General features: G+C 39.7%; 1 protein-coding gene and 1 non-coding gene across 5 annotated transcripts in view; both read right to left on the reverse strand.

Annotated features, from left to right (window-relative positions):
• Window positions 1-1924: 1924 nt before the first annotated feature.
• On the reverse strand, window positions 1925-1996 carry trnag-ucc (transfer RNA glycine (anticodon UCC)). The gene has a single exon. It is a non-coding gene; the product is annotated as a tRNA-Gly (tRNA).
• Window positions 1997-9126: 7130 nt separating this feature from the next.
• The window catches only part of cdk19 (cyclin dependent kinase 19), a 55031-nt gene continuing 44755 nt past the window's right edge, over window positions 9127-19402 (reverse strand). For all 4 annotated transcript variants that reach the window (XM_073855748.1, XM_073855750.1, XM_073855749.1 and 1 more), the window contains exons 12-13: window positions 14191-14406; window positions 9127-10807 (exon numbers count right to left, since the gene is read on the reverse strand). In XM_073855748.1, coding sequence (XP_073711849.1) covers window positions 10700-10807; window positions 14191-14406 — 324 coding nt within the window. In that variant the 3' untranslated portion in view covers window positions 9127-10699. The remainder of the gene's footprint in view (window positions 10808-14190; window positions 14407-19402) is intronic.

Below are 19402 nucleotides of genomic sequence, written 5' to 3' on the forward strand. Positions count from 1 at the left end.
TAAATGGCACTGATGGCAGTATCTTTGCATTGCACCATGGGATTGTCATTTTCAAAGAATGCCTGTCAACATTGCATTTTATTATTATTGTTATGTGTTGTGTGTGTTTTTATATGAACATAAAAAAAATGTGTTGGTCTTGAGGACTCGGTCTGAAATTATGAATCCTTCTCCTCCCACTGTGGTCCGAGACCGAGCAAGACCGAGTCTTTGAAGGAACAAGTCAGAGACAGAGAAAGCAGAAATTGGTCTCAAGTACTACATCACTAGAATTAAGGTATGATAAATATCACTTCTTCCTTACTGAACTCTTGCAGACTTTCTTTTCAATTGATAAGGATAACATTGTTTAGATAACAGATTTCTAATAAACTTATTTGTAAACTGTTTGCTATTTAAATTAATACATTCAATACAACGTGATCTCATTTCTGATTGAGAGTTAATATAACAAATTGTTAAATCATTGTTTTCAGTGGTGCTGGGGTGGCCTTTATCACTCTATTGTATTCTCTAATTGGGCATTTGAAACTAAATTTATCACAGAAGTCATTGTAATATAGCAAATTACCAAAATTATCCATCAAATGACTTACTGCCCATATACCTTTATCCATCAAAGTACCAAAAAAAAAAAGATTTTCTAATACTCAGAATATATGTTGTTCCACATGTGTATTATGTGGTGTAAATTTGTGTTTAAACATTAGGTTCCAGTACACTCAGATGGAAATCAGATCATTTAACAGGCAATTTATATAAATCATAATCACAACGCAATAGAATGCCTATTTCACCCATCTTTTAAAAATTTGCATTTGGAGTGTTAAACCAAAAATAATCTTTGTGACAAACAAAGGACTTCAACCGTTTTAGTACACCATTCATCACAGAAAAATCTATGACATTCATGCCACCCTCTTATACTCTCATGTCAGCTTTCTAAAGTAATGGCATTTGGAAGTGATTTAAGGTGCAATGTACAAACCTATGGTTGACGTTATGGACAATACGTCCATATTTGTTCACAGTTTATAAGAGTCAACTGTCACTAAAATATAAGAATTGAACTAGTTATTATTAACGATAATCATTACCTACAGCTGAATTTATAAAACAGCAAATTAGTCCAAATGTAAAAAAAACCCCGCAATAATTTAATTGTCTCATCAGCAAGTGTATTTGGGTGAAGTTGAAATGAATGGGCTACAGTCATAGACATATAATGTCTATGAAACCGAAGGCTGCTGCCTCCGGAGGTCGCATTTCTAGGTTGCATACGTCATCAATATTGTCTTAGTTCAAAATATTAACAATTGTACAGTTGACTGTTATTCTCAGTTAATCATAAGTTATTGTAATATCCTTATGACATGCGAATGTAATGCCCAAAAAAAAAACGCTTGATGACGTATGCAACCTGAATGCGACCTTCACAGGCTGCAGCCTTTGGATTGAGAACGAGTGTCACTCTTCTCTCCTGAAAAAAATATAAAGCTTGTTTATTTTCCTTTTGCATTCCTAAAACCAGTTCAGTTTTACTCCATTAATTATTTAATAGCCGTTATTTACTTAAGTAACAGTTATTATATTGCTGTGGTACTTTCGCTTAAGTAGCTATGTAATAATGTAATAACACATTGTGCGCGCGCGCGCGCTATATTTATATATTTTAGTGTGTAAACATAATCATTTTAGAACAAACAGTAGAGACAAAAGGGAAGTATAAGATATAAGGTAGAAAGAAATAATAGAAAACGTAAAATTATGAAATATTTAATAAATGGTATCATAGAATACGAAAGGAATAATTGACGACGGGCCGTTGAATTACTTGAAAATAATGCACACCTACATGGTGGTAATGCGGGACGAGTATTATCTGATAAAGAGTCCAGACCGCACAATCGTACACAAAATATGATGCGTTGGCCGGGAATCGAACCCGGGTCAACTGCTTGGAAGGCAGCTATGCTAACCACTATACCACCAACGCGAACGACAAGACCTCATCCCACAGCGATTCACTAACTGCTCACTATATATATTGTTAAATACAGTACAAGAGGTTGTGATTAAACAGAAGAAGAGTCAGAAAAGGAGAAGGAGAGGATACTTGAAGGATCAATGGTCGTGTTTTAGAAGTGAAGATATCCTATGAGCTAACCCTTTGGATTTTATTCGTGCAAGTAAGGCAATAGACCTCTTAAATTTTTTATATTTTCTGACACACTGTAATTCATTATGATTTAGGATCATTGTTTCTAATTAAAAAAAAGTGAGAGTCATTTTTACTGATTAAAGTATTAGGGGGATAGTTCACCCAAAAATTTTGTCATCATTTACTCACTTTCATGTTGTTACAAACCGGCATAAATGTCTTTGTTCTGATGAACACAAAGGAAAATATTTTGAGAAATGTTTGTAACCAAACCGTTCGTGGACCCCATTTACGTCCATAGTAGAAAAAAAGAGTACTATGGAAGTAAATGGGGTCCATGAATGGCTTGGTTACAAACATTTCTCAAAATATCTTCCTTTGTGTTCATCAGAACAAAGAAATGTATGCCGGTTTGTGACTAAATGAAAGTGAGTAATGATGACAGAATTTTGGGTGAACTATCCCCTTAATGGAGAGATATCATGAAAATATGACTTTTTTCAAGTTTAAGTGCTATAAGTTAGTTATGATAAACCATTTTCTGCAAGCATGTGAAAAAATACCTCATTAAAATGTGGCTCCCTTTGTGATGTCAGAAGAGGATCTTATTATAATAATACAGCCTCTTAATCTGCACTATCCAACCACGACACTGCCATTTAGTGCAGGGATCAACTCATTTGCATTTTAAAAGGACACACCCAAAAACGGCACATTTTAACATGTTATAAAAATTATCTATATGTATTTAGCTAGAACTTCACATATGCACTTTGGGGACACCCAAAAAATCCTCTGACATGTCCCCTTTAATATTATTAATAAAAAAACTAAATGTTTTTTGGGCCCTATTTTAATGATCTAAACACATTGTCTGAAGCGCACGGTCACGGCGCAAAGTCTAAATAGGCGTGTCAGAATCCACTTTGCTAATTTAACAAAGGGAACAATGGTTTGAGCGCCTAACGCACAGCCTTAAAGGGTTGTTCCTTTTCTCTTAATGAGAAATGGGTGTGTTTTGGGCGTAACGTGCAATAAACCAATGCGTCTCAGCTCTCATCCCCTTTAAAAGCCAGTTGCGCTGGCGCCATGCCGATTTCCTATTTAGATGGCAGAATATGTAAAACCGAAAACTAAATGGAGGAAGAAGACCACCAGTTTAAGATTGATGTTAAAAAAATTGCGTTGTTTTCATTTGTATTGAAATTGATATTTTTTCTATTAAAACCTTTAAAAGTCGTTTTCTTTCAGTCATGGAAGTAAAAATAGCAGGGTTTTAATTATAGCCTACATGATCAGTGTTATTTCAAAAAAAAATTTACAAATATGCAAGAAAAGGTTTGTACTCTAAAAATACTTTATTTGTAACAAACAGGAGAAAAATAATTAACGTTTCAGCACTCACACAGTGCCGTGAGTGTTTTGGAAGCATTACATAAAAACGGTTCTCATCTCATCATATCCACAGGTACAAAGTCATCATATAAAATAAATCTATGGGGTAGCATTTTAAAAAACATTTAAAAATAGATGCAATATTTGCATTTGTTTAATGCAAAACATTAAATTACTTACCAGGCTACAGGTGAAGCAGCTCTTTACGCCTTCTTACGTCTCGTAATCGGTCCTCATTTATGTTACTCAATAATAATCTTTTTATTTTAAACCTTTAATTTACTAAACAAGATTCTGGCAGGATCCTGACAATACCTCCCCTCCAGGGACGCCACCTGGGGGCCCTCAAGGAGAGACACATAGACAAAAACCATGAAAACTACAAAAATTAACGAAGGTATACAATTAGGAGACAATTATATTGCTCACATTAGAATAATGTGAGCTGTTCTAATTTTGCTTTATTGAAGAATGCACTAGATGGTTAAAACTGATCTAATAAACAGGAGCACAACTTCATGATTACAGAATTTCAGGATGTAAACAATAGAGGTTTTGCAGTTTTTTATCAGTAAGCACGTTTTGGCAAATATTTACTATTGGGAAAATGATAGAAGTTACTTTTATTCAACCAAAAATCATGTTATTAATTTAATAATAATTAATGTTATTAATCTTTATTTTAGTTAAACGTGGCGTATCTGGAATGGTGATGTGGTCGACAGACCTGGAACTACTTCAGGTATGCATTTACCTAATGAAACTTTTTGGATTCTCAATAACGTTTCAATGTCACCATCAATGTTATCAATAAGAGCTAAAGGTTCAAAAACCAAAAACATCACTTTAGCTTAAACTCACAATAATCTGATATTATTACTGTATCTACAGGCTCTGTGTTTCACATGCAACATCACTTTCTTACTTTTTAAGCTATGTGATGGCTGATAAAGACACCTGCTTTAAAATACCACAGACGACAAATCCATATCAAAAGTTATTACAGATGATTTACTGATAGCTCCAAACATTTCAGAAAGAGTAAGAATGCATGGAAAGGAGGCACTGTGAAATGTGTGATAACCTCAGGACTGATAAAAACAAGCCAACATGATAAATATGTGACAATTTAAATATTTTACAGTTCAGAATGAAAAAGACAAAAACATGCAATGTTTCAAATCTAGGGGCCATTGCCAGTTATAAATGCATATGTGTTTATATGATAGTCTAATCTTGCTTCTATATTATATATGTTTAGTGTCTAAACAAGACAAAAAAAAGGAAATACACAAATACTAAATCACTTGCCACTAAATAATTATGTAACAACAGTGCAACATATCATAACATGGCAAAATGCTGTACACAATGTTTTTTCCTAAACATTCATTGAAACGTCTTTCATAACTGTAAGTGAAAGAAAGAGAAGCTCCTTCAGATCAACACAGCAGAGCGTCATCACATTGATTTAATACACAATTTACAAATCAGATATATTTCAAATAACACCTTTAATACTCAGAACAAAAAACATTGTCCATAATCTGAGATGTCTTATATTATAAAAGGCAAAAAAGTAACAAAGACAAACTTAGCTCGGTAATGTACATGCATATCTTAATGCAGAAAGTGGAAGTCTGTAAAAATGTAGAGGACACTTAGTAGCTCAAAAACATGACAGAACTGACAGAAAGTGCAAAAAATTGTCATAATCGCAGATGTTACAGCCAAACTTTATTCCAGTGGCTTTAAACTGCTGGTTCACTCGGATGGAGTTAAAGACCAATACAAAAACAAAACAAACAAAAAATTAAAAAACAAATAGTAAGGACAGCAAAACAAACATATTCATCAATTTAATACAAACTCTACAGTATTTTGGCACAAACTTATCCAAAAAAAGCCCAATGTGTTTTATTCAATGACAATTAAGAGACCGACTGTAACTAATAAATCAACTTTAATGATCGCATTTAAGGGAATTATTACAATTCAACAAATTTGGTAGTTGTGTTGGATCATCATTTAATTTAAATCTCCTGAAGCAAAACCAGTCGAGAGCTGCGGATCTAACCTAAAGTTTATGCTACAAGGATCTATTTTCCTGAACAGACTTTAAACACAAACTTAACCACTTTAGGTTTGACCATTTAAAGCCATGCAAAGTGAAGCTCTACACGCTCATTCTGGAGTTCATTTGACTGCTTCTCATGTAAACTACATCACATGTACACTGCAATGCTTAACAGCAGGAAAGAAACGAACGAGACAAATGAATAACTACACTAAAGATTTATGATTTATCATACAGCTCTACTAATCTTTAAGACAGATAAATGCCAAACATGTTATTAAACATCTATGCAGAGAGATACAAACAAGAGTAATAAATCCGATTGTACAGAGTTAATTCTTATAAATATGCTATAATACATTCTATCATAGTTTGAAAACAATACCATAGACTATACAATAATACCTCATTCAAAGATTACATATGAGAAGTGCAGTTTAGAGTAAAAATGAAAAAATCTGATCTTTGATCTGAGCTCCTTTCTAAAAGCTTTCTGCTATAGATTTGCATAGGAAGTGTGTATGAAAGTTTCTGTCCCAAATGCAGTAGAAACTATACAGAGCAGAATTAGGGTGACCAGATGTCCCGGTTTAACCCGAGCAGTTTCTTCAGGTCTGCCATAGTGGACCAACAAAGTGTAAATAAGTTTTTGTTAAAGTATTGCAGCTATTATGTGTTACAATATGCAAAACTTTTTCTTTGCCATTGTATGCATTTGCCCATATTTTCGCTTGAAACATTTTATTCAGCAAATGAAACTGCTGTAACAATAACTTCATACTTGCTGTTTGTTGGTCACTACTGCCTCCTACTGGATACTGCACAATACTTCATGTTAAGGAATTATGATTTTTGGTTTTAATGTTGTAGATATTTTCTCTTATAAATTTGAGTAAATGTGTCAGTCAAATCTGTACTAACTGTAAATTCACATATAAAAGTCTACAAAACAATATCCTTATTTATTTTGCATTCACATTTCTGTTCAAAATGTAAGGTAAAATGATCTGAACCAACTACACTTTAAAACGTTTGGGACTACAGTTATTTCTTAGGCTGGCACCTTCCACGAAACCCTCCCACCCCACGTGTGTCCTGTAAACAAATAATACACACAACAGGGTCCCGAAGTCTTTGATTATTAGTGAAATTTCATATAAAATATTTACAATTTAAGTGAAATGTTCAATAATAAAAATGTGGATTTGCATATGAAATTGAGAAGTTTTAGTCTTGTTTGCTACAGCGAAAGGAATTCAAATCTGACCTTTCATTAAAAAGTTAAAATAGTCAATGTAAGAAACAGTGACACAGAAAATGTTTCTTCTTTTCAGGTAATACGTTTAAATGTTTCAGATTTAAGTTATCCTCGATTTTTTTCTATAGTCTCAGACTTCTGGACCCGACTGTAAAAACCTCTCATTGACATGGGAGGAAACGCACAACAGCCCTACATTATGTCCACTGATTCCAATACATTAAAAAAATAAAAACAGTAAGAACAAATCCTGTAAGCTGTAAGCTAAGAAAACAGGACACATCACAACTTCTGAGTGTTTCAAAGCCACACGACTGAGGTCCAATGTTTTACGTTTAAGTTGTCTTTGATTGATGCGGTGCTCCACACGCTGAGCTCAAACAACATACAGTATATATATATATATATGACTGTTCTTCAAAAGCAGTAACCAACAATAAACAGATTATAAAAGCCAAGCATATAAAACACTGAAGAAACAGCAGATAAGAGGAGGTAACAGTCACAGAAGCAGTTTAACTGCTAGCTGCCCGGATAATGCAACACACAGGCATGCAAGTATATCTGTGCGCGCACACACACACGCACGCACGCACGCACGCACACATGCACACACACACACACACACACACACACACACACACACACACACACACACACACACACACACACACACACACACAGCTATGTATGTGAGAACACACTGAGATGTAATGCAATTCCTATCCCCTAACCCCAATCATAACCCAATTCTAACCCGAAACTCAAGTCTTAAAGGGCACCTATTATGCACATTTTTACAAGATGCAATATAAGTCTCTGGTGTGCCTAGAATGTGTCTGTGAAGTTTCAGCTCAAAATACTCCAGAGATCATTTATTATAGCATGTCCAAAATGACTCTATTTGTGTGACAGTAAAAATGTGCTGTTTTCATGTCTGCACCTTTAAATGCAAATGAGCACTTTTGGTAATAAATCAGATTTTTGTGAATACAGTCTGAGACAATAGTTTCTTTAGCCGCATCTGTGCTACAATGTGCTAACAAACATATTTAGAAAAACTTTTGGTTCAAGTTAACCAGTTAGTCAGTGGGAGTGGGCGGGGCTTTGTTAGTGTGACATCTCATTAACAAGAGAATTAAAACAGCATGTCTAATGAGACTGCTTTGGTTTAAAAAGGATTTTTTCATTGTTGGGTGGTTGTGTTCACACATTGTAAACACACATTTACGTCAAAACACCTTTAAAAGTGGATTTTGCATAATAGGTGCCGTTTATCCCTCAAACAGTACTTTAAAGGGGTGCCAGAAAGTGAGGACTGCCAAAATCTGCTTACTTTACTCTTTTTCCTTCACTTTGATGGTTTTACAAAAAATGGTTCTCACACAGACAGCTGCACAAGTATACACACACAGACACAGATTTTAGCTGTGACCTAAAACACAGAGAAATAGTAACATATGTCCTTATTGTTATAAGATATTCAGGTCATTCTGTAAAACGGGTGCCTTTTCTCAGCTGATAAAGTTGATTTAAAAAATTTATTTACGGCAAAAAAATGACTTTCTTAGTTAATATTTCTGTCTCGTTTTCTAGTACAAATTTAAAGAAATTCTTAAATCAAGATGCATTTTCTTACCAAGAAGGATCAAGGCCAAGCTAAAATACAAAAATAAAGTAACTATAATGCGAGATTTAACTAGTAGTTTTTTGAGATAAAAAATCCAAATAAATAATATTTTGAAAATAAAGTCAATATAACGAGAATAAAGTCAGGTTTTTTTGCTGGTTTTAAGCAAATATTCACTTTTATTTGATATTTTTAAGTCTAAAAACTAGACTTATTTTCTTACGTCATTTTGCTCATCAAGAAAATACATCTTGATTTAAGAATCTTTAGATTCTTAGACAAAAATATTAAGTAAATAAAATAATACTTTTTTTTTGCCGTGTTGGATTTTAAACAGACATTTTTAGTCTGTTATATTTTATTTATATTGGGTCATGAGTATATCTTCAAATTGTTGTTTTTTCCATGAATGTCCATTTATCACTTATTACATAAAATAATTTTTAGATACGTTTGTTTTAAAATGACCATGTTTGCTATTTATAGTCTGTTATAAATATAAGAGTAACATGACTGACACATAATCTATAAGTGACTCACTTTAACCCTATAGTGACTCAGTCTCATAATCTAATGATGAGATTTTGAGCATCAAAGTTTGTGATTTCTATCGTTCACATGACCTTAGTCAATATTAAAGGATATATCAGGATTACATTTTTACAGAATTGTGTGGGATAAATGATTTTAGATGTGTTTATCAAACACTGGGTCACATATGTCAACCATAATATAATATAATATATATAAAGAAATATAAATAGATATAAAAGAAAGAAATGCGAGCCATTGTCTCTGTGTATTTTGTTTTCATTAAAACATTTGATAAAATAGTTAAGATAAGAAACAGCGTTGTGAGACAGGGGAAAGCTTCTTAGACTTTTGTTTGATATGTATAGAAAGCTATCTTTATTAAAAAATAGTAAAGCTGGCATCAGCTATTCCTTGTTAAAGTCATTTTTACACAAATAATGTCTATATGGCACCCGTTTTGAAGAATACCCTCTTTGATATTAATTGTATTAGTTGTTATTGTTGTAGAACCGCAAAAGGGGTAAGAACGAACAGGGTTTCCTCTCATCTACTACATCTGTGACCATAAAATTGAATTAATACATTTTTTTTATATACAACAAAAGGAGAAGCATGTAGAAAGTGTGTTGTGTTGTGGGTTAGTGATGTTGTCCACTCACACACAGTTACATTGAGTCTCATGTCTCCTGATAAGTGCTCTTTGTTCTTCAGTCTTCATAATATACACACATTATATTACACAATCCAGTCTCCGGTCCGTACATGCAGACAGGAGATAGAAAGAAAGGTTTTGGTTCCTATTTACAATTGCTTATATACTGCAGATGTGTCTGTGTTAGGGGTGTGTGGTGTCTCAGAAAAGCTTTATGGTAAACCAACGCTAACAATCTGAATGAAAGACCAATAATGCTGAGGATGATTTGCTATAAATCATGCTAATCGATATGCATTAGGTTTGTGTCCCACTAGTCCCACACAAACAGAAGAATCCACTCATACTACAGTGGATTCTGGACCAACTTTAAAAAAAGTTAGTGATGTTTTCACAAAGACTGATTATTCTTGAAGACTAATAAAGAGTTTGCTAAGCCGAGGCGGTATAGTTTGTTATTTTGTGTGTAATATGTGCCATGAGAGTGACAGTATGTGAAGAAGTTACTTCTTCTGTTGTGTTGTACTGGGAAGCCACGGCGAAGTCTCATTGGTTTAAAATTCTGCTCCGTATCATTGTAATATTAAACATCAATTACATCTGATTGGCTGTGACATTGTTCCAAAGTTGAATTTAATGTGGTGTAATCTGATTTTGTAAAGTTTCAGTTTGCTGCGATCTGATGAAGAAAATATGAAAAACATGACTAGTGGGACATCACCTTTAGCAATCCACTTATAAAACACTTTTCCTGTCGTAACTTTGGCCTGAAGCTGATCATGCTGAAGGGTTGTACAGTTGTGCTTTGGTTGCACATGGCATTTGTTGTGGGAAGCCAGGTAGATTTGTAGGGGTTTAAACTTAGGTTTCTATGAGGCGGACCCTTTAAAAGATATTAAGAGCATTTCAGTTCCAATGACAGTATGAACTTGCCATGTTTGTATGTGTCGGGGGGTACAATTTCATTTTAAGTACTTGTGTGTTTGTGAGTCTCAGTATCGATGGGATTGGTGCTGAGACGAAGATGAGTATCCCATAGTGCTTTGCGACTGGGTGGAGCCTTGAACGTTGGTCTGGTAACCGAGCCGTGAGCTGGAGTGCTGTAATGAGAGGAATTGTTGGATTATGATTATGTAAATCAGACGTAGCAAAATAATGAACTTCATGTACTGTAATGTAAGTTAAAGATTTACCCACAGTTCTCTAGAGCTCTGACATTAATTATTTAGTTGTTCCCTTAAGTTAGATGTATCTTAACCATGGCTGTGTCATGCTTTATAGTTTGAGCTATAATTACATTAACTGTAATTAATTGTAATTAACTTTACAGCTATGACTATACAGAACAACTGTAATTTACACAAACTTTCTAAACAGTGATTGAAGTGTTTTACTGCGGTTTCATTTGGGTGACATCTGTCCCATCTGCTGAGAGTAAACTACTGATACTTAGGTAATGTCCGAAACGCCTATTTTCATACTATATAGTAGGCGAAAAGCAGTAGGCGAGGCGAATAGTCCAAATTTATAGTACCCGGATGACCTACTACATCTGGCAAGATTGAGAAATGTTCTTTCATTGGACACTTTGCTATCCCGTGATCCCCCAGAAGAGGAATTATCCAACGAAAAAGAAGACGGAGGGACGTAGTTTTATTAAAAAATGCCCAAAAGTGGTAATGTGGCTTATTTCAAATGCAAATACATAAATTAAACAGCTGCCCCTTGTGTTTAAATTGCGCTTGTTCAACGTTATTCCAGTTAACAACTAACTTGTTGTTATGACGATGTACTGTACAGCGAGGAAAATAGGTATTTGACACATCAGCATTTTTATCAGTAAGGGGATTTCTAGGTGGGCTATTGACACAAAATTTCCACCAGACGTAGCCATCAAGCCATATATTGAATTCATACAAAAAATCAGAAAATTTAAGTATACAAGTTGGGTCATAATAAATAAAGTGAAATGACACAGGGAATAAGTATTGAACACACTTAATTTAATACTTTGTAGAAAAGCCTTTGTTGGCGATTACAGCTTCTAGACGACTCTTTTATGGAGAGACCAGTCGTCTGCATTGCTCAGGAGTGATTCTGACCAATTCTTCCACACAAATGCTCTTTAAATCTTGAAGGTTCCTTGAGCCTTATTTATGAACCTTGCTGAAATGTCCACCCTCTTTTCATTTTCTGCTTTCTGGTAGATGGCAGCAGATTTTTATCCAGAATGTCCCGGTACATTTCTCCATTTATCCTGCCTGCAATATTATGAAGTCTGCCAGTACCCCTTGCTGAAAAGCAGCCCCAAACCATTGATGCTTCCACCCCCAAACTTAACTGTTGGTTTGGCGTTCTTGGGGTCGTGGGCGTTGCCATTTCTTCTCCAAATATGGTGTGTAGAATGACTGCCAAAAAGTAAAATTTTGCTTTCATCTGACCATACTATAGTATCCCAATAATTCACAGGCTTCTCCAAATGCTCTTTCGCAAACTTTAACTGAGCCTCAACATGCTTTTTGTTCAGCAATGGAGTCTTGTGTGGTGAGCGTGCATGGATGCCATGGCGCTTCAGTGCATTGCTTATAGTTTTCTTTGAAACAACAGACCCTACTGATGCAAGGTCTTCCTGAAGTTCTGCCCGAGTGGTTCTTGGCTCTTGGAGAACTCTCCTGATTATTCTTTGGACTCCTCGGACAGGGATCTTACATGGAGCACCTGATCGTGGCTGGTTTATGGTGAAGTGATGCTCTTTCCATTTCCGGATAATGGCCCCCACAGTGCTCACAGGAACATTCAGCATTCTGGAAATGCACCTATAACCATTCCCATCAAAATGCTTTTCAACCATAAGATTACGAAGATCTTGAGAGAGTTCTTTGATTTTACCCATCATGAAGTCTTTCCTGTGTGCCTCCTGGGTAATGAGAAGCCTTTATAGGCCATCAATTAGGACTAAAGCAGCTGATATCAATTAGTACTGATAGGGGGCAGGGGTTCTCTCTCAATACTGACAGATTTCAGGTGATCTCCTGGCTTTCTATGCCATTTTGCACCTTGTTCTCTTCATGTGTTCAATACTTATTCCGTGTGTCATTTCACTTTATTTATTATGACTCAACTTGTATACTTAAATGTATTCTTATTTCTTTGTATGATTTCAATATTTGGCTTGATGGCTACATCTTGTGGAAATTATGTGTCAATAGCCCACTTAGAAATCCCCTTACTGATAAAAAAGCTGATGTTTTAAATACTTATATTCACTGTATGTCAGGTGATGTATCAACATGGCGGATGTAGTAGATTCAAATTATTCATTAACAGTTGATGAGTAGGTACCTCATCTAATTCAGTACCTACTGTCACATTATGCGATTCAGTAGGAAGGTCTGGCTACGCGAGACTAAAGCTGCATTCAGACTAGCAGCGACTAGCATTAGCAGAGCGAAGCAATCTCATTGATTTCAACGGAAGATTGGCGGCTTCCGGCAACATGAGCGACTGTGACCATTGGCGAATGGACTGGTGTCCAGTCATGTGACAAAGTTGAGAAATGTTTAATGGGCACAACTACCAATGAGAACGAAACAGTGGAGTTCATGTCATCTGCCTTTCGTCAGTTACTGGAGTGGACGGTACTCATTTGTTTATGACAACCAGATTTAGAAACGCCTCTTTTGATAGAGACAAGTGACACACTGCATCCGAAAGGCTGCGTCTGAACCAAGGCAGCTTTGAATGGCCAAGGACCGCTTAAGAGGCCAAATGACTGAAACGTAAAGCAACCAATCACATTTCACTCTGTGCTGTGTCATGTTTAATGGATTGGAGATGTCGCCACAGGCCCATGTTACTGATATCATAGCTGCAATCATTGCACTGTTGGCCTGCTTTTGATAAACTGCTGACATTAGCTTAACTTAACTTAAAACTAAATAAGTTAATATACAAACCTCTTTTGTATATTAGGTTAACACTGCTTTTATTATTATGGTCCAAATACAATCTTACAGATTTGTCTACTTCACTTTATTAGTATTATTTATTAATATATTATTACCTAATACATCATTCTATTAGTATATACTTTTGAATACCTCTATGTACTTAATTGCATGACAAGATTAAAATATACAGTTTGGAACTGGAGTATTACTTATTGCATTATTCTAATACATTCTTTAAATAAGGAAATACATTTGAATAACATGTAACTTCATATACTCCATCTTTTGTAAAAACTGCCATGCTTTTGTTGTTCTTTGTTTCTATTTCATATAAAGAGGTTTGGAACAACGAATAATTGTGTAAAGGGGTATATAAATTAAATTGAATTAAACAAATAATGTATCATTCTCAAAAGAGAAGAAATTAAGTTTACCTTCTTGCATACAAATTATATTATTTGTACATTAATATATATGTGAGGTAGATATGTTTTGACACAAAACTCATCTTCTACAACATTTATTCTGCTGACCTGGTACTCTGTTTGGAGAACACTAGATCCTGAGGTGCGGGGCTTTTTGTTAGGTGGCCCCTGGTCTTGTCCATGCTGTATTGAGGGGCCCGTGTTGCCCCCTGTGGTGCCTGATGTGCCGTTGGTCTGCGCTGAGCTCTGCTGGGATGGCGCCTGCTGTGTCTGCGTTTGTGTCTGCGTCTGCGCAGCTGTTTGCTGGTGCTGCTGTGTCTGATTCTAAAGATGACAGAAAACATTTCTTCACTTTAACAGCTGTAAAACAACTTGTTGTTCACAATCATTACCAGCTAGCATAGTCACTGCTTGTGTTATGCCATTTACAGCATTAAATACAGTAACATTTCATGCAGGTAAATGAAGCAATGCTGACATCGTGGGCACGCGCGTCGAATTTCTGGGTCGAACCTCTGGGTTTCAACCAGCTTGTTTCTGTCACGGGAACAAAAGAGGACCAAAGGCAAATTAGCAGGTGAGTCTTTTGCTTTAATATACACAGTTCGAGCCGTACAGGTAGTGCCACTTGGTGAACAAGAAAATAAAACAAAACACAGGCAAAGCCACTCAGGTAATGAAACTTAGGAGGTCACAGTCCTTTAAAAGGTAAAGCAAAACTTGTCCGCGTGGCTGTGTAACCAGGGGTAGGCAGACAGACTTGGCCGACACCGCGGCGTTCAAAGGCAGGCTGTGACCGGCTGCGGCAGCAGCGACGGGCTCGAGAGAGAGAGAGAGGAGAAATACTGGAGCGCCTGAGTTGCCAAGGCTCTTTCCACACACCTCCTCAGCAGGGTAACTGTACAGAGAGCAGACTGGGTAACACACAGGAGAAACTGCTTATCACAGATATTTACAAAGACTCGACTGGACAGGACAGGAGCACGGCTCCGTATCTAACACAGAGTGAGACACAACACAACGTGACCATCATATAATAATCCAACAGAGGAAGGGAAAAAAAGGGAACTATATATAGGGAGGTAAATCACAAGATGAGGAGCAGGTGAGAAAATGAGGAACACCTGGGGGAAGCGCTAATAGGTTAACTAGCGAGTAAATGAGAAAAGGTAAAATAGAGAAAGAACCCAAAGACGTAACAGTACCCCCCCTCTCAAAGTGCGCCACCTGGCGCACTAGAGGAGGGCTGGCGAGAATGATAGAAATTATCAATGAGCGAGCGGTCCAGGACGTCCCGGGCAGGAATCCAGCATCTCTCCTCCGGACCGTAACCTTCCCAATCTACCAGAAACTGACGACCCCGACCACGGGGGCGAACATCAAGGAGTTTACGGACACGATAGACAGGGGAACCCTCTACGTGAATGTGGGTGGTAACGGGGCGAGGGGGGGGCGAATGACGGGCTTGAGACATGAGACATGAAATACCGGATGAACGCGACGAAGGTTAGAGGGCAACCGGAGCTTAACAGAAACCGGGCTAAGAATCTGAACGATACGAAATGGTCAAATAAACTTGGGGGCGAGCTTGCGCGAGGGGAATTGGAGAGGGAGATTGAGGGTAGAAAGCCAGACCCTTTGTCCGCACATATAACGCGGACTTTTAATGCGATGCCTATTGGCAGCTCGACGGGTAGCGGACCGAGACTTACAAAGAGCGGACCTCACCGCTCTCCAGGTGCGTTTGCAGCGTTCGATAAAAGCCTTGACGGAGGGCGCCTTAGATTCAGAATTGGAGGCGGGAAACAGCGGTGGTTGGTACCCAAGACAGCTCTGAAAGGGCGATAAACCGGTGGCAGAAGAAGGGGCGGAGTTATAAGCATATTCTGCCCACGGGAGCTGTTCGGACCAAGAAGCGGGGTTGCGAAAAGCGAGACTGCGTAAGATGCGCCCTATAGTCTGATTAGCGCGTTCAGCCTGTCAATTGGTTTGCGGATGGAAACCAGAGGAAAGGCTGACAGAAGCCCCGATGAGGCGACAAAATTCCTTCCAAAACAGGGAGGAGAATTGTGGACCCCTATCAGACACGACATTTTCGGGGAGACCGTGGATCTTAAAAATGTGGTCAACGACTATCTGCGCAGTCTCCTTAGCAGAGGGAAGCTTAGGGAGCGGGATGAAACGGGCGGTCTTAGAGAAGCGGTCGATAACGGTGAGAATTACGGTCTTGCCTCCGGACAACGGGAGGCCAGTGATAAAGTCAAGCGCTATCTGAGCCCATGGTCGCGACGGAATGGGTAAAGGTCTAAGGAGGCCAGCGGGGGGCCGGTTGCTAGACTTAGTCTGGGCGCAAACAGAGCAAGACGCGATAAAGCGGCGGACGTCACGTTCTCGAGTGGGCCACCAAAATCTCTGGGAGATCGAGGCAATAGTACCTCTGACTCCAGGATGTGCAAATATCTTGGAGGCATGCCCCCACTGGAGAACGGCACGTCGAGCGGTAGGTGGGACAAAAAGTAAGCCCTTGGGGCAGAGACGCGGTGTGATTGTGTTGGAAAGAGCACGTTTAACCAGACGTTCGATTCCCCAGACCGCCGCTCCCACCACCATCTGCGGCGAAACTATGCCTTCCACGGTGGGAACAGAATCGGGGGGAGCGAACTGACGAGAGAGGGCATCAGGCTTTATGTTCTTTGAACCGGGTCGAAAGGAAATAGTAAAATTAAAACGCGTAAAAAAGAGAGACCAACGGGCTTGACGAGCATTGAGCCTTTTAGCCGAACGGATGTATTCGAGATTACGGTGGTCTGTCCAGACCACGAACGGCAATAACGACCCCTCGAGCCAGTGACGCCACTCCCCAAGCGCGAGACGTATGGCCAGGAGTTCGCGATCCCCCACGTCATAGTTACGTTCGGCCGGCGAAAGCCGGTGGGAGAAAAAAGCGCAAGGGTGTATCCTCCCGTCAGCGGGCGAGCGCTGGGAGATGAGAGCCCCGACACCCACCTCGGAGGCATCCACCTCAACGATAAAGTCTCTAGAGACGTCGGGGTAATTAAGAATGGGGGCTGATGAGAAAAGAGACTTAAGGTGATCAAAAGCCATCTGGGCAGCGTCACTCCAACTAAAGCGGGTCTTAATAGACGTAAGCGCAGTAAGGGGGGCTGCCACCTGACTGAAATTCCGAATAAACCGACGGTAAAAAGTGGCAAACCCTAAGAACCGCTGAAGCGAGACGCGAGAGTCCGGAGCGGGCCAATCAGTGACGGCACTAACCTTAGAGGGATCCATACTAATGCCCTGGGGGGAAATCACGGAGCCAAGAAAAGTCGTAGTGCGCGCATGAAACGTACATTTCTCAGCCTTAACAAATAACTTATTCTCGAGGAGACGTTGTAAGACCTGGCGAACGTGCTGCACATGCACCTGGAGAGAGGGGGAAAAAATTAGAATGTCATCAATGTAAACAAACACGAAAATATTCAACATGTCTCTGAGAACGTCATTGACCAAGGCTTGAAACACGGAGGGGGCGTTGACGAGCCCGAAGGGGAGGACCCGGTATTCAAAATGACCAAGGGGGGTATTAAAAGCCGTCTTCCATTCGTCCCCCTCCCTGATGCGCACCAAGTGATACGCGTTACGTAGGTCCAGTTTTGTGAAGAACTGCGCCCCCTGCAAGATCTCAAAGGCCGACGACATTAGGGGTAGAGGATAACGATTCTTAATGGTAATGCTATTAAGACCTCTGTAATCAATGCAGGGGCGCAACGAACCGTCCTTCTTCTTCACAAAAAAGAACCCCGCACCAGCAGGAGAGGAGGAAGGGACAATAGTACCGGCCTCTAAAGATTCAGAGAGATATTTCTCAAGAGCCTTACGCTCGGGACCCGAAAGGGAATAAAGGCTTCCCCGGGGGGGCGTGGTGCCCGGGAGGAGCCCGATGCAACAATCGTAAGGACGGTGCGGAGGAAGAGAGGCAGCCCGGGAACGACTGAAAACCGCTCGCAGATCGGCATACTCCTCAGGAACCCCTGATAAATCACCCGGTTCCTCCTGAAACACAGAAACAGAAGAAACAGGAGACACAGCAGAGACTAAACACTTCACATGACATGACAGACCCCAAGACAGAATGGAGCTTTTTAACCAGTTAATCTGAGGGTTATGTTCAACCAGCCAAGGATGGCCCAAAACAATAGGGGTAATAGGGGAGTGAAAAACTAAAAAAGAAATAGTCTCTCGGTGGTTGCCAGATACGATGAGACTCACAGGTGCAGTGACACGACCAACCTTAGCTAGTATCCGCCCATCCAAGGCAAATACAGTTGTGGGTTCCTGAAGGTTCACCAGCGGAATGCCGTGCCGTAAAGCCCATGCCTCATCCACGAAGCTACCCTCGGAGCCAGAGTCAATGAGGGCCAGACAAGAAGCCGAGGAACTCGGCCAGCGGAGGGAGACCGGTAAGGTAGTCCGAGAGAGAGGAGGAGGGGGAAAAGAGGCGACGCTCACCCGTATCCCTCTCTCTACCGGTGAGCCCTGGCTTTTAAAGGGCAGGAGGAGGCAAAGTGATCATCCGAGCCGCAGTAGAGGCAAAGCCGGTTGGAGATGCGGCGATGGCGTTCGGCAGCAGAAAGGCGAATCCCGCCTAGTTGCATCGGCTCAGTGTCGGGGACGGCTGAGGAAGAGGAACCGGCAGCCGGGGAAGAGAGGAGTGACGTCTCCACATGACGCGTCTTCCGGCGCAGCTCGAAACGTCTCTCAACACGTAGCGCTAGGTCGATGAGGGGGTCGAGACGGGATGGAACCTCACGAGCCAGTACCTCATCCTTGATATCAGCATTTAGACCCTCAATGAAGCGAGCCACCAGCGCCGGCTCATTCCATCCACAGGAGGTTGATAAAGTGCGGAACTCCACGGAAAAATCCGCCACCGAGCGCCTGCCCTGGCGGAGGCTGGACAACAGGCGAGAAGCCTCAGGCCCATGGACAGACCGGTCAAAAACCCGCAACATCTCCTCCTTAAACAGGACATACTGAGCCAGACAACCGGCATCGGTGTTCCAAGCAGCCGTTCCCCACTCTCGAGCCCGTCCCTTGAGAAGAGAGATGACGTAGGCGATCCGGGAACGATCTCTAGCATAGGTGGCAGGCTGAAACGAAAAAACAACCTCACATTGCGTCAAAAATGATAAACATTCAGTCTGCTCACCAGAGTAGCACGGGGGATTATTCACACGCGGCTCCGGAGCCTCCGGGAGTCTCGGGGGAGAGGGCTCTATGCGGAGAAGGTGAAGCTGCTGGGAGAGATCGGTTACTT

This window comes from Misgurnus anguillicaudatus, chromosome 18 (genome assembly GCF_027580225.2).
Source record: "Misgurnus anguillicaudatus chromosome 18, ASM2758022v2, whole genome shotgun sequence".
Lineage (NCBI taxonomy): Eukaryota > Metazoa > Chordata > Actinopteri > Cypriniformes > Cobitidae > Misgurnus > Misgurnus anguillicaudatus.